Raw genomic sequence first — 15,241 nt, 5'->3', positions numbered from 1 at the left:
TTAGAGCTTTGTTTTAGCTATAACTGGCTATGGGCTTTGAGCAGCCTGTCCCTCCCACCTCCCCTTCACTCTATAGGCCTGATTTTTGAAGATGTTTAAACAAACATACCCTGGGTACCAGAGCCGCAAAAATTTAACGGCAGCAACTGCGAATACCCAGGGTAAAACATACATGGCAAATCATCTAACGAAATCGGAAGGTTTATGACTCTGTGTCCTCCCTACAAAGGCTCTACTGGTGGTCAGCTTACAATTTAGCAACACACGTCTTTCTATCATATTTCTAAATAAATTCGAGGCAGTAAAAATAATTTTTTGTAATATAATACCGCTGTGACTGTTCCGGATCGCCGCTTGGTTGAGTTTGATGGTGCCAGAACTTTCTTGGATATTTGAAGCGGACCTGGTACTGTTCGTATTCAAATAATGTTCGTCCGAATTTGAGCTTTGATCACGCTTGGTATATGCGTCTTGAGGAATGGTTTTGGTGACCTATAATAATCAAACATTAAAAATAAGCCCTAACATACAAATATATCATAAAGTATTTATTCGAATTTACTGTTATCTAGACCGAAATACCATTCCTACATTCAAGATTGATTAAAAATAGCTTATCTTTAAGAAAGCTTATGAATCATCTCTAAGGAAAGATGGAAGTATATCTTAAAAACAATATTTCTTTTTTTGTGCAAGCTCTTTTTTAAAGAGTCGTAATGATTTTTATAATTTTGAAGCACGGAAGAGGACATTCAGCTAAAATACAATAAAAGTCAAATTTGCCAACCGTTTCATTTGTTCCAACAGTTTTCCTTTGGCCATCCTCCAGATCAATTGTGTTTAAAGGTATATACCCTACTCTGTTCCTTCTAGCCATCCAATCAGCAAATCGTGGACTAAAAAATGAAATCCTTTGTTTTTCAATGCATAGACGGCGAATTTTAACTTACCCAGGTCTGGCTCCAGTACTAAAATGGACACATTTTTATAAAAAGAGGTTCATATTATTCACAAAAGGCGTCAGACATTTTGATCTCGAAACGGACAAGAGAATGCATTAAAAAGGTCCTTTTGATTAAGAATCTCCAATAAAATAAGGATACTTTTTGCTTTGCCATTTCTCGAATGGAGAAGATATTCTGCCTTTTGGCTGTTTCCTGAAAAGTACTTCAATGTTAAAAGCTACCATGGGTGTTAATGTGCCATGATCAAGTCCTTTACCCCCTCCCCCCCCCCTCATACCTGTGCCTATGATCCAATGTGGTTTTGCCCAGTTTAGTCCTGATGACAAAACGTTCAATTTTCTTCATACAAGAGTTAACTTGGTTCAAGCTCATAGATATTCGGGGTACGTTTGCTAGATAGTTATGCCATCAATTCTGTCTGGATCTAATAAAGAAATCGTACTTATTCATGGAAATAATTCTTTGAGGACTTACCTTACATTGGAACAGAGGGCAATCAACAATACTGTCACAATCAGAGCACTGATTACACTCAGAAGAATGACAACAGCCTTGCTGACCCTATTTTTCTCTAAAAAACAAGCAATGCATTTTACTTGAATTGCATTGAAAATCTGTACTTCATGTATTGAGCAAAGGGCGATTTGAAAATTCTTAACAAATGATTTTGCATAGAGCTCTTTTGGTTACCAAAAATGAGTAGGAGATAGCACCCCAGCCTCTCTCGCCTTTGGGGATCCCGCAGTAATTATTAGTTATTGACAGCAGTGATAGGCACGAATTGAGACTTCAGTCTAGTGGTATTTAGCCAATTGTTTGCTGAAAACGAGAATATGCAATTGCCTCCAAAAAATTATTGAGAAATTTTTAAACTGCTTTGCTTTTTCTATATGAAACAGAGTATCAAACTTAGCTTTACCAAAGAATTCTTGAGAGGGCTCGTTATTATGAATTTTTGGCTCAGAGTAAAAATAAAAGCTCAGCGGTGATCAAAATCTCTTTAAATAACTATATCAGACTCTAAACCTTATTTCTTGCACCCCTCCCAACAGTGTAGTTCACGGCTAAAAAACACAGATAGATAGAGCTTATTTTCTCTCTAGATATCTTCTGTTATAACTGGTTTAATATTTTAATTCAAACTGTGCACAAATTGATATGAGCCTGGATACAAATCTCCTTTTCTATATACATTTAAATAAAAGTTCACTTTAATTCCAAATCTAATGACTTTGAGGTAATAGAGAGACGGATAAAGGACATGTCATAAGTCGCAATGATTAGGGGATAGGCTATAACCGCTTTTCCTTTTTTGTGTTGATAAAATCACTAACTATTTACAATAGAAGTTATCAAATTCTTCAAAAAAAGGCATTTGTGTTGTTGCACGTCCACATCCTTCCATTTCGTTTGTGCATGGCAAAATATGCAGGGTAATATGCCTTTCAATGAAATAGAAATTCATTTTCTGCCCATTACGAGATTCCGCACTATATGTGAAATTGAACTCACGTTTTGAAGACCATTTTACGTGAGATGGATCATTCGATTTATGTTTAGCTATCACTACTTTCCCAATCTTCGGTGTTGTATTTCCTGTTGCACTGCTGTCACTGGAAATTTCATTCACTTTGTTTTGAAAGGAGTCTTGAAACAGCTCACCGTTTTTCTTTGAAGCATGGCTCTCTCCTACGTATCAATACAATTTGCCGGATAAAACATTTTTTAAACATAATTATAACTACATAAAGCATTTTTAAATATAATTATAACTAGAATAAGTCCTTCCTATGCTTAGGGTTCTAATCTTATGAACTTGATGCTTATAATCGTACATACTGTAAACCCTTTTCGTATTTCCTCCTTTTCCTCACTTTACTCCATTTTACTTTGTTTTTAGTTACTTTAACACAAAAAACTGGTAATCAATATTTGCTAATTTTTACTGTTGATATTCAATCCAAGTAGTTTTGTAAAATCTATTTATTGTCAAATCACGTCAACTGAGCACATGGCTTTGAATGCTCCGCTTGAGTTTTTCCCATGTGCCCAACAGCTAATTAAGTAAAAATTTATGCTCGCTTTCTTAAATTTTAAGAATCATGTCATCTTATCTCACAATTTACATTATTAATATTAATCAATCAACTATGTACATCGACGTAACTTGTAACTAAAACGATATGCTAGAGAAGTTTTTGGGCTTGAGTTTGAAAGCAGAATACCTGTTTGCTATATGCAATGTTATTGTTGAGTCGGACATTCATTTAAAAGTATCTAACTCATGTTTTCTTCATGTCAGAGGTTTGCTTGATTAACGGCATTTTGAAGGGCACAACAGACATGGCTTTTGAAAATATCTTGTTTTTTAGATACCTGAGAAAAAAGATTCATTGTCCAGCTGATCTTCGATGGGTTTCCCAAACTTCTTTCTTCCTTTTACGTCTTTTGCATGTGACTCGTCGGTTTTGTAAAAGTGATGTTTTGATTCTTTTCCGTCAAGTAATTTCTTATTCTGGAAGGTTTTGAAGTGAACGGGATTCTTAGCATTTCGGTGAAATCTGTCCCAATCGCTTTGCTTTTCAACCGTGCCCAATTTTATCTTTGAACCAGGTGCAAATCCTTGCCTATGTCGATATGGTAAACTATTAAAAATCTGAAATGAGATTGAAAGTAAAAAAATGAGAGACGCAGATACCTTCATCGTACTGTAGGTCTGTCTGAAAACTGAATAACTGCAAAATTTTATGTAAGAATATATTTTAATCAACAAAAGATTCTCTCAAATCTGACGTCACAATGGCTGCCTTTGCCTCGACACCGGGTTGGCCCAATTTTACATTGTGACTTTAGCGTAGCTAGGCCAGCGACGTGGAAATGGTATATTTTCGTGACTGAAGTTCAAATTGAAATTCAAAGTATTTTAATAGTCAAATAGAAATAAATGCTAAATCGAAAAGGGATTGCAATTGCCATTCTTCTGTCCTCTAATTATCCTGCATAAATGCTGAATAGCCTACCGGGGAGAATATACGAAGCTGGGTGTTTTATTATATACCCTATGTTTCACTGCCAGATTTCCATCGAACTAAGCAAGTAAATGACGTTGGCGTCGAGATCAGGTGGGAAGAACCTGGATTCTTCGAGAAATGATCGCAATCTCTTTTCTTTCTGAAATTCCTTCCAGTTGCATTCTGCGAAGGAGCTTTTCAGTATTTATTTCGCTTGTCGGAGTTCAATTCATTTGTAACGACTTTATGACGAGAGGAGTTTTATCTGCTCTCTAGTTCAGTACTTACAAGGATCGCTTACGAGAACAAGCTGCCAAAGATTCACAGAAGCTGCTTCTTTTAGTGGTATTTTTCTCATTTTAGCTGCGCAAAGCCCAGTCACGGAAACGCCGCCTTTAGGCCTATTGATCGAAGTCACCGGAGGGTTCGGAAACGAGGATGGCAGAGGCAATTGAAGAAATGTTGCTTTCAGACTGGCCAGAAGAAATGAAGATTGCCTTTTTTGAAAAGTGTGCATCCACTATAACAGATGAAAGCACTATCCAAAACATATTAGACAGCTGTACTCGGACAATCCTGGTTTCTTCTCATGAATCGAAGTACGATGTCATGACGAAGCGGATCTTGAACAGGTTTGTTCGAACACATCCTGAGGTTGCTGGAAAGTTTATGAGTAAAAAACTTGAAGAGCTCGTTGTCACTATTCCATCGCATAGAGGTGCAGATGTTAGCCATAGAAAAGCGTTTTATGAACTCTTGTCTCATGTTTTGTCAATCCTAAGGACTACAGGTTCTGGTGTTATACCAAAGAAAATAATGGATCAAGTTATCAATTGTTTCTTAGAGGAAGATTCAGTTGCTTTATGTGCAGCTATTGCAGATGCTGCAATTCGCAATTGGAATGTTGACTCAATAAATACTGGTTACAACCAATTAATTTCAAAGACTGTTAGTCTATTAAGGTCATTTTCATTAATGAAGGACATAGGCTCAGTAAATTTACCAGTGGTAGAAGTGACCCAACAGGCTGTCAACAATGTCAACCTAATCAGCAACTTCTTTGCAAAAATCTTAGCAACAGATAAAACATTTGTCCAGCAAGCTCTTGGTGAAATTTTCAGTGTGTTGACACAGGAAGAGAAACCATCTAGTGTTACATTAACTCCACTCCTGACAGCTATACCAAAGGAATATGCGGAAGGCATTGCGGAAACAATTTGCAGTAATCCAAGTGTTACAGATAAAAAACTTGATTTGGCACTTTGTAAGCTAATTGATTGGCTTGCATGGCCAAAAAGCCAAAACCTGGATGAGTGGATAATAACAGTGTGCCAAAAACTGCTTGATGATGGAAAGAGGTGTCAGGTTGTTGCACAAGTTGTTAAAAAGAAGGCAGTTGTGGTAAATAATTATTTCATATTACCTAGATAGATACCTAGAGCTTTGCCCTTTCTTTACTTTGAAAAATTAATCTGGCCTTGTCAATAATCCCAGTGTGGAATCCATGTAGCTTGCGCCGGAGATATCCAGCATAGACTAACAATTTCCCATTGTCTTTCTATTGTTTATTGGCATATGTCCGGGGTGAGCTTCATGTAGATTCCACCCTGTCAATAATCCTGGCCACTATTGGGTTTGATTAAAGAAAGAAACCAATGGAATGCAAACTTATCATCATGAAGTACTTCACTTCAAAAGTGCTGGAGTTTAAAGAAAAATCGCTGATCTCAAAAAAGACTCACAGGATTTAGCTTCTCCAGCCCAGTGTTGATTCCACATTGCAGCCTCCATCTTGAGACCTTGCCGGGTTGTAAGAGACTAGAGAACAATCGTGTTGTTTCCAGTTCAACTTGCTTTTTCATAGCAGCCCTAAGCTTTAGGCACGAGAGGTCTCAAGATGATGAGACTCGATCATCTTCATCATGCTGATGTAGGAGAACAATAGGTTATTGGATCTAGTCTTTTTTCCAGATCAGTGAGAGAAACAGCCAGATAAATTTAAGCACAGATAATGTGCTTAATCCAATTTATGAAAGTTTAAAGTTTTATTTGAAGAAATTTTATGAAATTTTCTATAGGTGTGTTTTTAATTTATGCGTAATAATTCTTCCAGCTATTCTGTTATTATTACTCAAACAGCCATGCAGAAACTGAACTTTGTATCATAACATCTCCCCTTGTAATGGAAGAATAAATTGTCAAACATTCTTCATCGTATCCTAAATTATACCTAATGATTTGATAGTTCTAACAATCAATTGATTTAAGGTACATGTGTTCTGTTTTTCAATTTATTCTTGGCATGGCAAACAAAGGCCATACAAGTTTTCAATAGCTTTACTCTTGAAAGATAAATTGTTGTCAGCGCAGTTATGCTAAACTGATGCATCTCTGCAATCTGCTTTTATTTGGCGTCACTTCAATTATTTAGAGAAAATTGATTAATAGAGACATAGTTCCTCCCAGAGTATTGTTATAATGCAGTGTGTTTTTTTGTCTCGATTACATTTATTTTTTATATTGTAGGTATTCAATCACATGTTTCCAAAAGAATCCAGAGAAGCTGCCACTGCAGTCTTTTCATTCATGATGTTGATCTATCAGCACAGTCCTGAAATTTTTCACAAGGTACTTGGCACATGCAATTTGTTTGAAATTTTCGTATCTTTTGACTGCCATATGTGAAATGTAATACTTTGAGTTGTTTTAACCATTAGAAAATATTTGGGAAGCCAGTGTAAGTTGCTCTTTATTATGGCTATATAGCACGTCAAGGTTAACTATAATGTCAAGTATCACCTGTGTAACCACCTCAATGATATTATTATTGTATTATTGGCTCATAAAAATTATGAGAAATTTATTAATGGTATCAATTCAAAGGTGTATATTTCTAATGTATAACATGATTGTTGTTGAATAAGAAATATTTATATTTTTAATCAAAACTGAAAATTGTACACATTTGTACATTACTTTTTAAGGTAAGTATAAACTTTGAAATAACAGTTTGATACACGCATTTATGTTCCTGGTTTTTTTAGTTGATTCTATTTGATTTTTTTTATAAAGGTTCAATATAAAAGAAGATTCTTAGCTGAAAAGAGAGCAAATTTGAAAAAGATTTGTTTTTAGTTTGGAGCTTCCAGTTAATAAAAAAGGATATATCATTTTTTTTAGTTTGGAGCTTCCAGTTAATAAAAAAGGATATATCATTTTCATTAATATGTAGCCTAGTTTGAATTCCTCTATTTGGGCTCAAGGTAGTAAATTCTTAATTAATGGGACTTAGAAAAATCTGATTAGAGCTGAGATAAAAGGGGATCTGATGCTTTGCTAAGAGGTAGCTTGAATATTCTCTGAATTTTCTGGCTGCCTCTTAGTGACAGCTTCACCATTTTACTTATGGCTCATTCATGCAATAAATTTGTACTACATGGAAATAAAGAGGCCATTTTGTAACTTTTTGATCTCCTGGTCTTAGGAATAATTTAAAATGAGTATTTGTTATATACAATTAATTAAAGACAATGATAAATATTTTGTACGATTGACTTGTCATAGATTTTAAATTAATTGAAAAACTTCTTTGAATTTTCTTTCTGTATTGTTTAGCTTTGTGGTTATATATCAAATGTTATTTGTGATGTTATTAACTCAATATTGTTTTTCCTAGGTTGCGCCAAGAATACCATCATTGTTTAACCTAATTGAAAAAGACAATGAAGATCCCAAAAATCAGACATGCATAAGAACATTAGCAGAGCTAGTTTACACATTGATGTACATGTTTCCAGGATATTCAAATATTTACAACAGTGTTCGCCCTATTTTAAAGGTATTTTTTTCGATTTTGCTTTCTTTTTGTCTTTGCTATTAATGTTTTATTAAACTGATGAGCCCATCCAAACACGAGAACAGTTCAGGATTGGCATAATTGCAGACCCATTGATAACAATCTAAGATGCAGCTATCTATCCAACTCACTATCATCCAATTTATAGCTTCCAGTTTATAGCTAGGCTGAGGTTACACATGAAATTAGGTGTGGGGCTACTCACTGGTTGCCCTATGAAATAAAAAGGCTTTTGGAAGTGAGAAATGAGTCTGAAATGCAAAACAATATTTGATTAATGCTTTCCTGATCTGATTCTCAATTCATTTTTTCAAAAGCTATCAATATATTAGTTTTTCCATTAACCTGATAAGATTGCACTGATACTCAAGTGATGTGTTTCTATAGATTGATCATATATAGGTTGCCTTCATATAAAGTCATATAATGATCAAATAAAGTCAAATGCTTGTCTTTTTTACGTTTATTTTAAAAATCTTGTGACATTCCCTTCAAAATACCAAAATATTATGAGTTGAATGTTGACCTAATGTTTTTCAAACACATCAAGTGAACCATCTGGCATTTATGAAAATCTTATATTGAGTTTTCTTAAGAGTCCACAAACATGCAGTTGAATGCAATACTTTTGCAGCAATGTTGAGTTATGAGCTGCTACTGTACAGTTTTAAAGCTAGTTGTGGTTGATTAACAAGTCCATATTTTGCCCAGTAATAGTTTATCTTCATACACAATCCATGAAATAACAGACATTGTTCACTGCAGAATTATTCCGAACCCAGCCAAGCTGATATGAAAAGATGGATTGCAAGAAGTTGTATTGTATTGCCTGGTGCTATTGCACCTCAAAGCAGTCCTGAAATATCTAGAAAGCAAGTAAGAGGCAAAACTGGTCTAACCAACCTTGGGAACACTTGTTACATGAATAGTGTCATTCAATCTTTGTTCATGCTTAAGAGGTAATCATTGTCTGCAAATATCAACTTCTCTGTGCATTTATATCTAAAGTTAATCTGTTTTTTCAGCTAGTTTTTCAGCAATTTATTTTGATGACTTGGAGAAATCAGTTATTCAATTAGAGCTCATTCCATCAAGAACATTGAAAAACATTATAACTTTAAGTTTAATTTTATTTTAGTTTGATTTAGCATGATAAACTGCAATGAAATCTATATTTATATTAGAAAATTTAATCTAAGATTTATGAAAGCCTTTTATAACTATGTTGTAATCACATTGCGTTTGATAAGGAAAAACAATTGATATGAAAATATTTGTTTGTAGTTTCCGCTCAAAGCTACTGTTGATGCCATTATCTGAAGGAAATGCTCCATTGATGTACAACTTGTCGAAGCTTTTCGCTTTTCTTCTGCTGTCAGAGGTAAATGGTTACTGTAATATGTACATGCAACAATGTTTATACGCTTTGTACAAACAAGGAATATGTTATTCAATATCCATTAAATATCATAGAAATGTCTGTTCGACTATACGTGATTCGTGCTGTTAAAGTTTGAAGTTTTTGGAATTTTTAGCAGAAATCTTTCTTACCGTTTTTGCAACCAAATTCAAAAGATTGCGAATCCCAAAGATAAAAGATTAGCAACCCCTTTCTATCAAATGTTTTGTTTTGCAAACCAGAGTAAGGTTTTTTGGTTTCATACATGGTAGTTTTGTATCAGCATAGACAGATTTCATATCAGCAAATAGTTACTTGATCAATATTTCTTTATTAGTAAGAAAGGATTTCTTGGGCAAAGGAGTGTTCTGATGCCAAAGTGTCGCTAGCATTTAATTTATCTACATACAGAATGCTGAGACATAGCTTTCGGAGTCTTTGGGTGTGGGGAGGGGGGCTAGGGTAAGACTACCATTTACAGACTCTATTTTGGGCATGCTCATTGGCCTGTATCGTACAGCCCAAACCTCATTTCAGATATATGTTATGCAAAGTGTACTGTGTAATGTGCACATATGTGTTGATGATTGCGAAGGAGCACTAGAAGCCAACCCAATCCCTCTCGCACGGCTCCTGAGTTCTCCACTTAAAGATTTTTGGGCCAACACCGTAGACGTTATATTTTCGAGGTTTTTGACTACGGAGTCCCTTCTGTGATGGGGCTGTAACTGATTCCGTCATGAATTAATCCGAAGTTTTCGAAATAAGAATGAAGTTCTTTCATTTCTAAAGCAGAAATCTCATTCCTGATAAATCTCATTTCTGCACAGCGCTCAGCAATTAGTCCAAACGACTTCTACAAAATATCTAGGCCACCCTGGTTTCGAGTTGGCGCGCAACAAGATTGCTCAGAGTTCTTGAAATACCTTATTGAAAGGATAGAGCAGGAAGATAAATCGCAGGGCAGTGAGGTAGCAGACACGACTATCCACCGCATGTTCACAGGAGAATGCCGGGTGGACGTGAAATGCTTGAATTGTAATGCTGTGTCATCTCGGTTTGAGGCTTTCAATGATATTCCACTCGCATTCCATGATGACATTGAAGAGGGCAAGAGAACATTTTCGCTTAAAGGTAGGCCAATTATACCTCAAGATATACTGCCAGCCACTAACATAATCTGTGAATAAGTTTCTCAAGACTTTATAACACTGTGTTCACCGCTATTTATGAGTACTTTATTTGGAAGATAATGAGATCTTAGATCTGAAAAGTTCTGCGTTTCAGTTGCATCATATAAAAAGCATATATGTATTAAATTATTCATCAAAGTTTCAAGCCACCTAATCATGTCCCAATGAACAATGATATTTAAAGTTATTCCTTATTATTATGAAACTGATACTGAAATAACGATCACTGTGTTCCCAACAACATTTTATGTATTCTTTCTCAAGGAAAGTCTATGCAGTCCTTAAAACATCACACATTGCTACACATTTATCCATATTGACAAAGGCGTATTTTCAACTTGATATTATCTTTAAATATGCACGTTGCGTGTGGTATTTCATCCAAAATAACGATAACATAGTTAGCAAATAAAATGAGTTCTAAAATGAGAATGATACAGTTTCATTGTTAAAAACACGACGTTTTGAGCATGTACTCGTTATCATGACTTGATAGTACATGCTCGAAACATCATGTTTTCAACAATCAAACTATTTTATGTTCTTTCTGGTACTCAATTTACTTGCCAACTCTGTTATCGTTATTTTTATATTATCTTTTTTTGCAAGCAATTTTGAGTAACATGTCTGGTTTATTTCAGGGGGTGATATCTCTAGTGGGAGAATAAACAGTCGTGTGAAAGGCAGTGAAGGACTAGCTACGGGCGATCCAAAGGAAGCCTTAGATTCGAACTCGATACATACGGTCGGTCAAGCTCAAGCTTCTGCAACAAGCTCTCCTGTTATGACAAATAATGCAACTTTAACTGTTGAAAAGCGTAAGGACCGCTCTTATAGCTTGCAAGAGCTTCTCAACTCCTATCTTACCACAGAAAGCCTTCATGGTCAAAATCAATACAGATGTGATAATTGCTCTGCGCTGCAGGATGCGGAGCGAAGACATCTTATAACTTCATGTCCGAAATTCCTTGTGCTTACCTTAAAACGCTTCACGTACGACATAAAAGCGCACAGACGTGGCAAAATAATGCAGAATGTGAAGTTTCCAAATGAAATCACTGTCCCAGTTCTTGTTGCCTCAACAGAGAAAAGTACTAAAGAGACTACAGTCGAGCCAATGGATGTCGATGCAGACCATCCAAATGGTTTCGAACAGTCGACCAATAGCAGTGAATATTTCCCCGGTGAGTACCCTCGCGCATTGAATGCAGAGTATGCAGCGAAACCTGTTCTCAAGGTTGACAACGAAGAAAGCAAAATCTATTCTCTTGTCGCAGTCGTCGTTCACTCAGGAGTGTCTTCTGATAGCGGTCATTACTACTCCTATTGTAGAAGCAAATCCCCTACTTTAGGAAATAGTGCAGAGAGTCAAGAAGCTTCTTCATCGCCCTCAGACAAAGGAGGATTTATAGATGACAAAATGCTAGGTGTGTCTAAAAACGTCAATGCAGTGTTGAGTAAAAATATAGCAGCCACAACGGCTAGCAACCATTACGATTTATCGACTAACATTGAGGTAAAAGAAAATATAATAAGCTCGAAAATGGAGACCACGAGCATGAATGCGAATACGAACTTGCACGAAAAAGGCAACACGAACAGGAACTTGCACGACAAGAACTGCACGAACACGGAGGAACCTGAAAACGAATGGTACCTTTTTAACGACAGTTTAGTCTCTGCCGTCAAAGCATCAGAAGTGGAGAAGATACAAAATGACCATCCACGAGACACGCCATACGTTTTTATCTACGAAGAGGTCCCTGCTGATGATGATATCCAAACAAATGAACATTTGGTCAAACCAGAACTGCGTGTACATGTTGAAGCAGACAACAGAGAATATTTTAAGGTGCCTTTTTTCTTCAGCTTTTTTTTCATGCTTATATAAGGAACCACAGACAACCACAGACACTGAGTCTTTCCTTCTAATTATCAAAATGTTCTCTTTTATAACGAAGTTTTAATAGGTTTTAAGCTGTTAGCAGAAGGTAAATACTTCGTATCTCTGCGAAATTTATTTTGTAGTCTGAAAAGCTTTCTCCTCATTTTTGAATCTTCAGAATTTCTGTCTTTCTCTTATTGTTGACTTGGGCGTATGTTTTTTGGAGAATAACAGTTATAGAAAGCAACTTTTTGTCAATCAAGATAGCCACTGATCTTTTCAGTCGCGTAGCGTTACGTCTCACATTACAAGCATTAATGAAAACTCAACAGGTGACGTATTTGGTATTAATTCTTTCAACTAAAATGTATTTCAAATGATAGTTTAGACTATGTTAGGACTTCTTGCATTGTTTTGCTATCAAAGAAAAGTAAATTCAGTAGTCAACCCATATCATCTAATGAATCTCGGCGTTTAATTTTGCCCCCAAATGAAATTATCGCCTTTGTGTCTTGTATTAATTTGTATCACATTTTCATCTGTATTACTACATCTTTAATCAATTCTCCCGGTATATTTATCTATATTTTGCTTAACAGGGTCAAAGAAATGCAAAAAGACTTTTATACGACACAAACTGGCAACCAAAAACTCGAAAATGGAATGAAGATGATGACGATAAAAACAACGGAGGATCGTCAGGGAATTTCGGAGGAGGGTTTGGGGGACTTGATTTTGGTGCAAGTCGTTTCATATATTGATGTATGTCAACAATTAAATTTCGAATGCTGCCGTATGGGATTTTGTAGTAAATTTCCTACTTAATATGTAATTATTATTATTATTATTGTAAAGTTTATTATAGTTGTTCTGAATTGGATTGAAAAACATTGTCAGTTGAAACTTTGTGCTTGCCTCCTGCTAGGCTTTCCTTCCAAAGATTGATGATCGCATTAATCGTGAAACTAGTTCTAGAAACTTTCAACCGTCCTGTTCTATACACTGAAAGCGTTTACACGTTTATACCTATTACGCCGCATCGCGCACTTAATGAAAAACCAGTAAACAGTAATTTTGTTTTCATTAAGCTGATATGTATGTATGTGTGTATGTTTGTGTATGTATGTAATATGCATGTATGTATGTATTATTTGCCACAATATTTACAAATATTTACGATGTAATACAACTGTTCAAAACGCAAAGATAAACACCCCAATTTAAAAGGAAGGGATAGCCTTTAAAGTTCAAGGTGACCGGACTTGATGGTTAAAACTTAGTTTAAATTATTCTGAAATGTTTATGGATTTCAGGTTAAAACATTCTTCAACAGTCCTTAACTTTGTTGCTTTTCATTGGCTTGTAACATCTGAAATTTAAAATGTCATATCATAAGTGAGTGCAGTTACTATTGTAACCGGTATTATCAGTTTTTGCAAATGACACTACTTAATTCAGGGATCTAAAGAAAGCGTCAGGTTTGTCAAAGAAAAATTAGTTTAATGCTGACAAAAGCTAATCATTTTTCTTTGCAGAGAAGAAATAGACAAGTCTATAAACCTGGTTCGGCGGAAGGTTTGGCAAAAATTAAGAAGGTTTTGTTGACAAACAAAATTTTGTGTGTTTTTTCTGTTTTTTCAATCGTTGAAAAAATATCACGAATAATACTTAAAACCGTGAGGTTATACTACAGATTAAAGTAAACAATTCAGGCCAGAAAGGTCGTGATAAAGGACGAATTATTGGTGCGACGTTTGCTTAATCGCACATGGAGGCTTGAAAAATTGCGTTCAATCTCTGCGCCTTTTCAAGAGAGGCGCCTCGAAAATGCTGGGCTTTATGAAAACGAGGCTGAGCTTTAAATTTGGCATGAAAATTCAACAATTAAATTATAAACTTATCAAGTATGTTACGTAAGTGCATTAAAAATTTAACAAGTTCACTGAATGCTAGTTCTTTTGAAAGTGAAATTCTAAGTCAAAATTTATGAATTTATATGAAAAAATTGATTTTAGCGGCAAATGTGACTAAGAGAGACATAATTGAAGCCCTGTTATCAACGCTGACTGCTTCGTTAGTTCTTTAATTTAGCAAGTGCAGGGGATTAATTTAGAATTACGCTGAGCAACACGTGATATAGACCCAAGTTACATCTTGTCCTAAGTTCTACTACTAGACTGGGGTACTCAGGTCTAGACCCCTAATTGTACCGTTAGCTATAAACGTAGAATGTCAAATCTTAGAATGTTGTCATTCACAATATAAAAGCAGTTTGTTACGCTGAAAGAGATGTGGTACAGACCCAATTCACTTCTATAAATTTGATTATTGCATGTACGAAATATTTCAAACACTCTTTTTTGTAAGGACAATTATATAAGAACACGACCATCAAAATTGGTCAAAAGTTAAGAACAAGTTAAGAATAATTAGAGACTGAGCTACTGTAAAATGCGATTGTAAATAATATTTTATCTCAAAAACCAGGATTTGCAGCCATGTGTGGATGCTTTTTAGGTGAATATTCAAACTTGTCGGCAAATGAAGGTTGTCTTACTCACTGTGTTGGCAAATGAGGCCTGAACACCTCCCTAGAGCGAAAAAGCTAGCAATCGTACTGCTTACATCCTATCAATTTAAAAACAAATAAAAAACAATCCAGCCTCAGATTTTCGAAAAAGATAAGAACAGTAAGCCTTAACTTATATTTACTGGTTCTTATAAAAAAGAAAGTTCTTTGAAAACAAACATATTTAAAAAATTGCAAACGGAGAAAAAACGTGGGATTTTCATTTTAAGCAATAAGTATTAAAAATCGCCGGAATTACGAATAGTTTACGCCAAAATTGTAAGATTTGACAGGTAGGTTTTTGATGATCTAATTAATGCTACAAGAACACTTTCCAAATGGAATGTCATTGAAAAGGTACTC

General features: G+C 35.3%; 2 protein-coding genes across 2 annotated transcripts; one reads left to right on the top strand and one right to left on the bottom strand.

Moving 5' to 3' along the window:
• Positions 1-335: 335 nt before the first annotated feature.
• Positions 336-5,904, bottom strand: LOC135686445 (uncharacterized). The gene is made up of 5 exons (XM_089108995.1): positions 5,719-5,904; positions 3,342-3,621; positions 1,440-2,654; positions 788-896; positions 336-492 (listed from the first exon to the last, which is right to left on the bottom strand). The coding sequence occupies exons 1-3, from the start codon at positions 5,836-5,838 to the stop codon at positions 2,299-2,301; spliced, it is 756 nt and encodes a 251-aa protein (XP_088965121.1). The 5' UTR covers positions 5,839-5,904; the 3' UTR covers positions 336-492; positions 788-896; positions 1,440-2,298.
• Positions 4,148-13,200, top strand: LOC135686446 (ubiquitin carboxyl-terminal hydrolase 38). Its single transcript, XM_089108991.1, has 8 exons — positions 4,148-5,377; positions 6,503-6,604; positions 7,653-7,814; positions 8,598-8,791; positions 9,117-9,213; positions 10,062-10,365; positions 11,066-12,276; positions 12,909-13,200. Exons 1-8 carry the CDS (start codon positions 4,415-4,417, stop codon positions 13,068-13,070), a joined length of 3,195 nt encoding a protein of 1,064 aa, XP_088965117.1. The 5' UTR covers positions 4,148-4,414; the 3' UTR covers positions 13,071-13,200.
• Positions 13,201-15,241: the final 2,041 nt, after the last annotated feature.

This window comes from Rhopilema esculentum, chromosome 6 (genome assembly GCF_057945365.1).
Source record: "Rhopilema esculentum isolate cy_ngs chromosome 6, ASM5794536v1, whole genome shotgun sequence".
NCBI classification, from domain to species: Eukaryota; Metazoa; Cnidaria; class Scyphozoa; order Rhizostomeae; family Rhizostomatidae; genus Rhopilema; species Rhopilema esculentum.
Note: the sequence above shows the minus strand (reverse complement) of the source record. Positions and strands in the feature narration are given on the sequence as shown.

Excerpts from the sequence above, each read along its gene's own strand:
- LOC135686445 (XM_089108995.1), bottom strand. The coding sequence starts at position 5,838 with ATGAAAAAGCAAGTTGAACTGGAAACAACACGATTGTTCTCTAGTCTC. Across the intron at positions 3,622-5,718 it reads GGCTGGAGAAGCTAAATCCT|ATTTTTAATAGTTTACCATA; the intron begins GTGAGTCTTTTT and ends ATCTCATTTCAG. Across the intron at positions 2,655-3,341 it reads CAATGAATCTTTTTTCTCAG|GAGAGAGCCATGCTTCAAAG; the intron begins GTATCTAAAAAA and ends ATTGATACGTAG.
- LOC135686446 (XM_089108991.1), top strand. The coding sequence starts at position 4,415 with ATGGCAGAGGCAATTGAAGAAATGTTGCTTTCAGACTGGCCAGAAGAA. Across the intron at positions 8,792-9,116 it reads TCTTTGTTCATGCTTAAGAG|TTTCCGCTCAAAGCTACTGT; the intron begins GTAATCATTGTC and ends ATTTGTTTGTAG. Across the intron at positions 9,214-10,061 it reads CTTTTCTTCTGCTGTCAGAG|CGCTCAGCAATTAGTCCAAA; the intron begins GTAAATGGTTAC and ends ATTTCTGCACAG.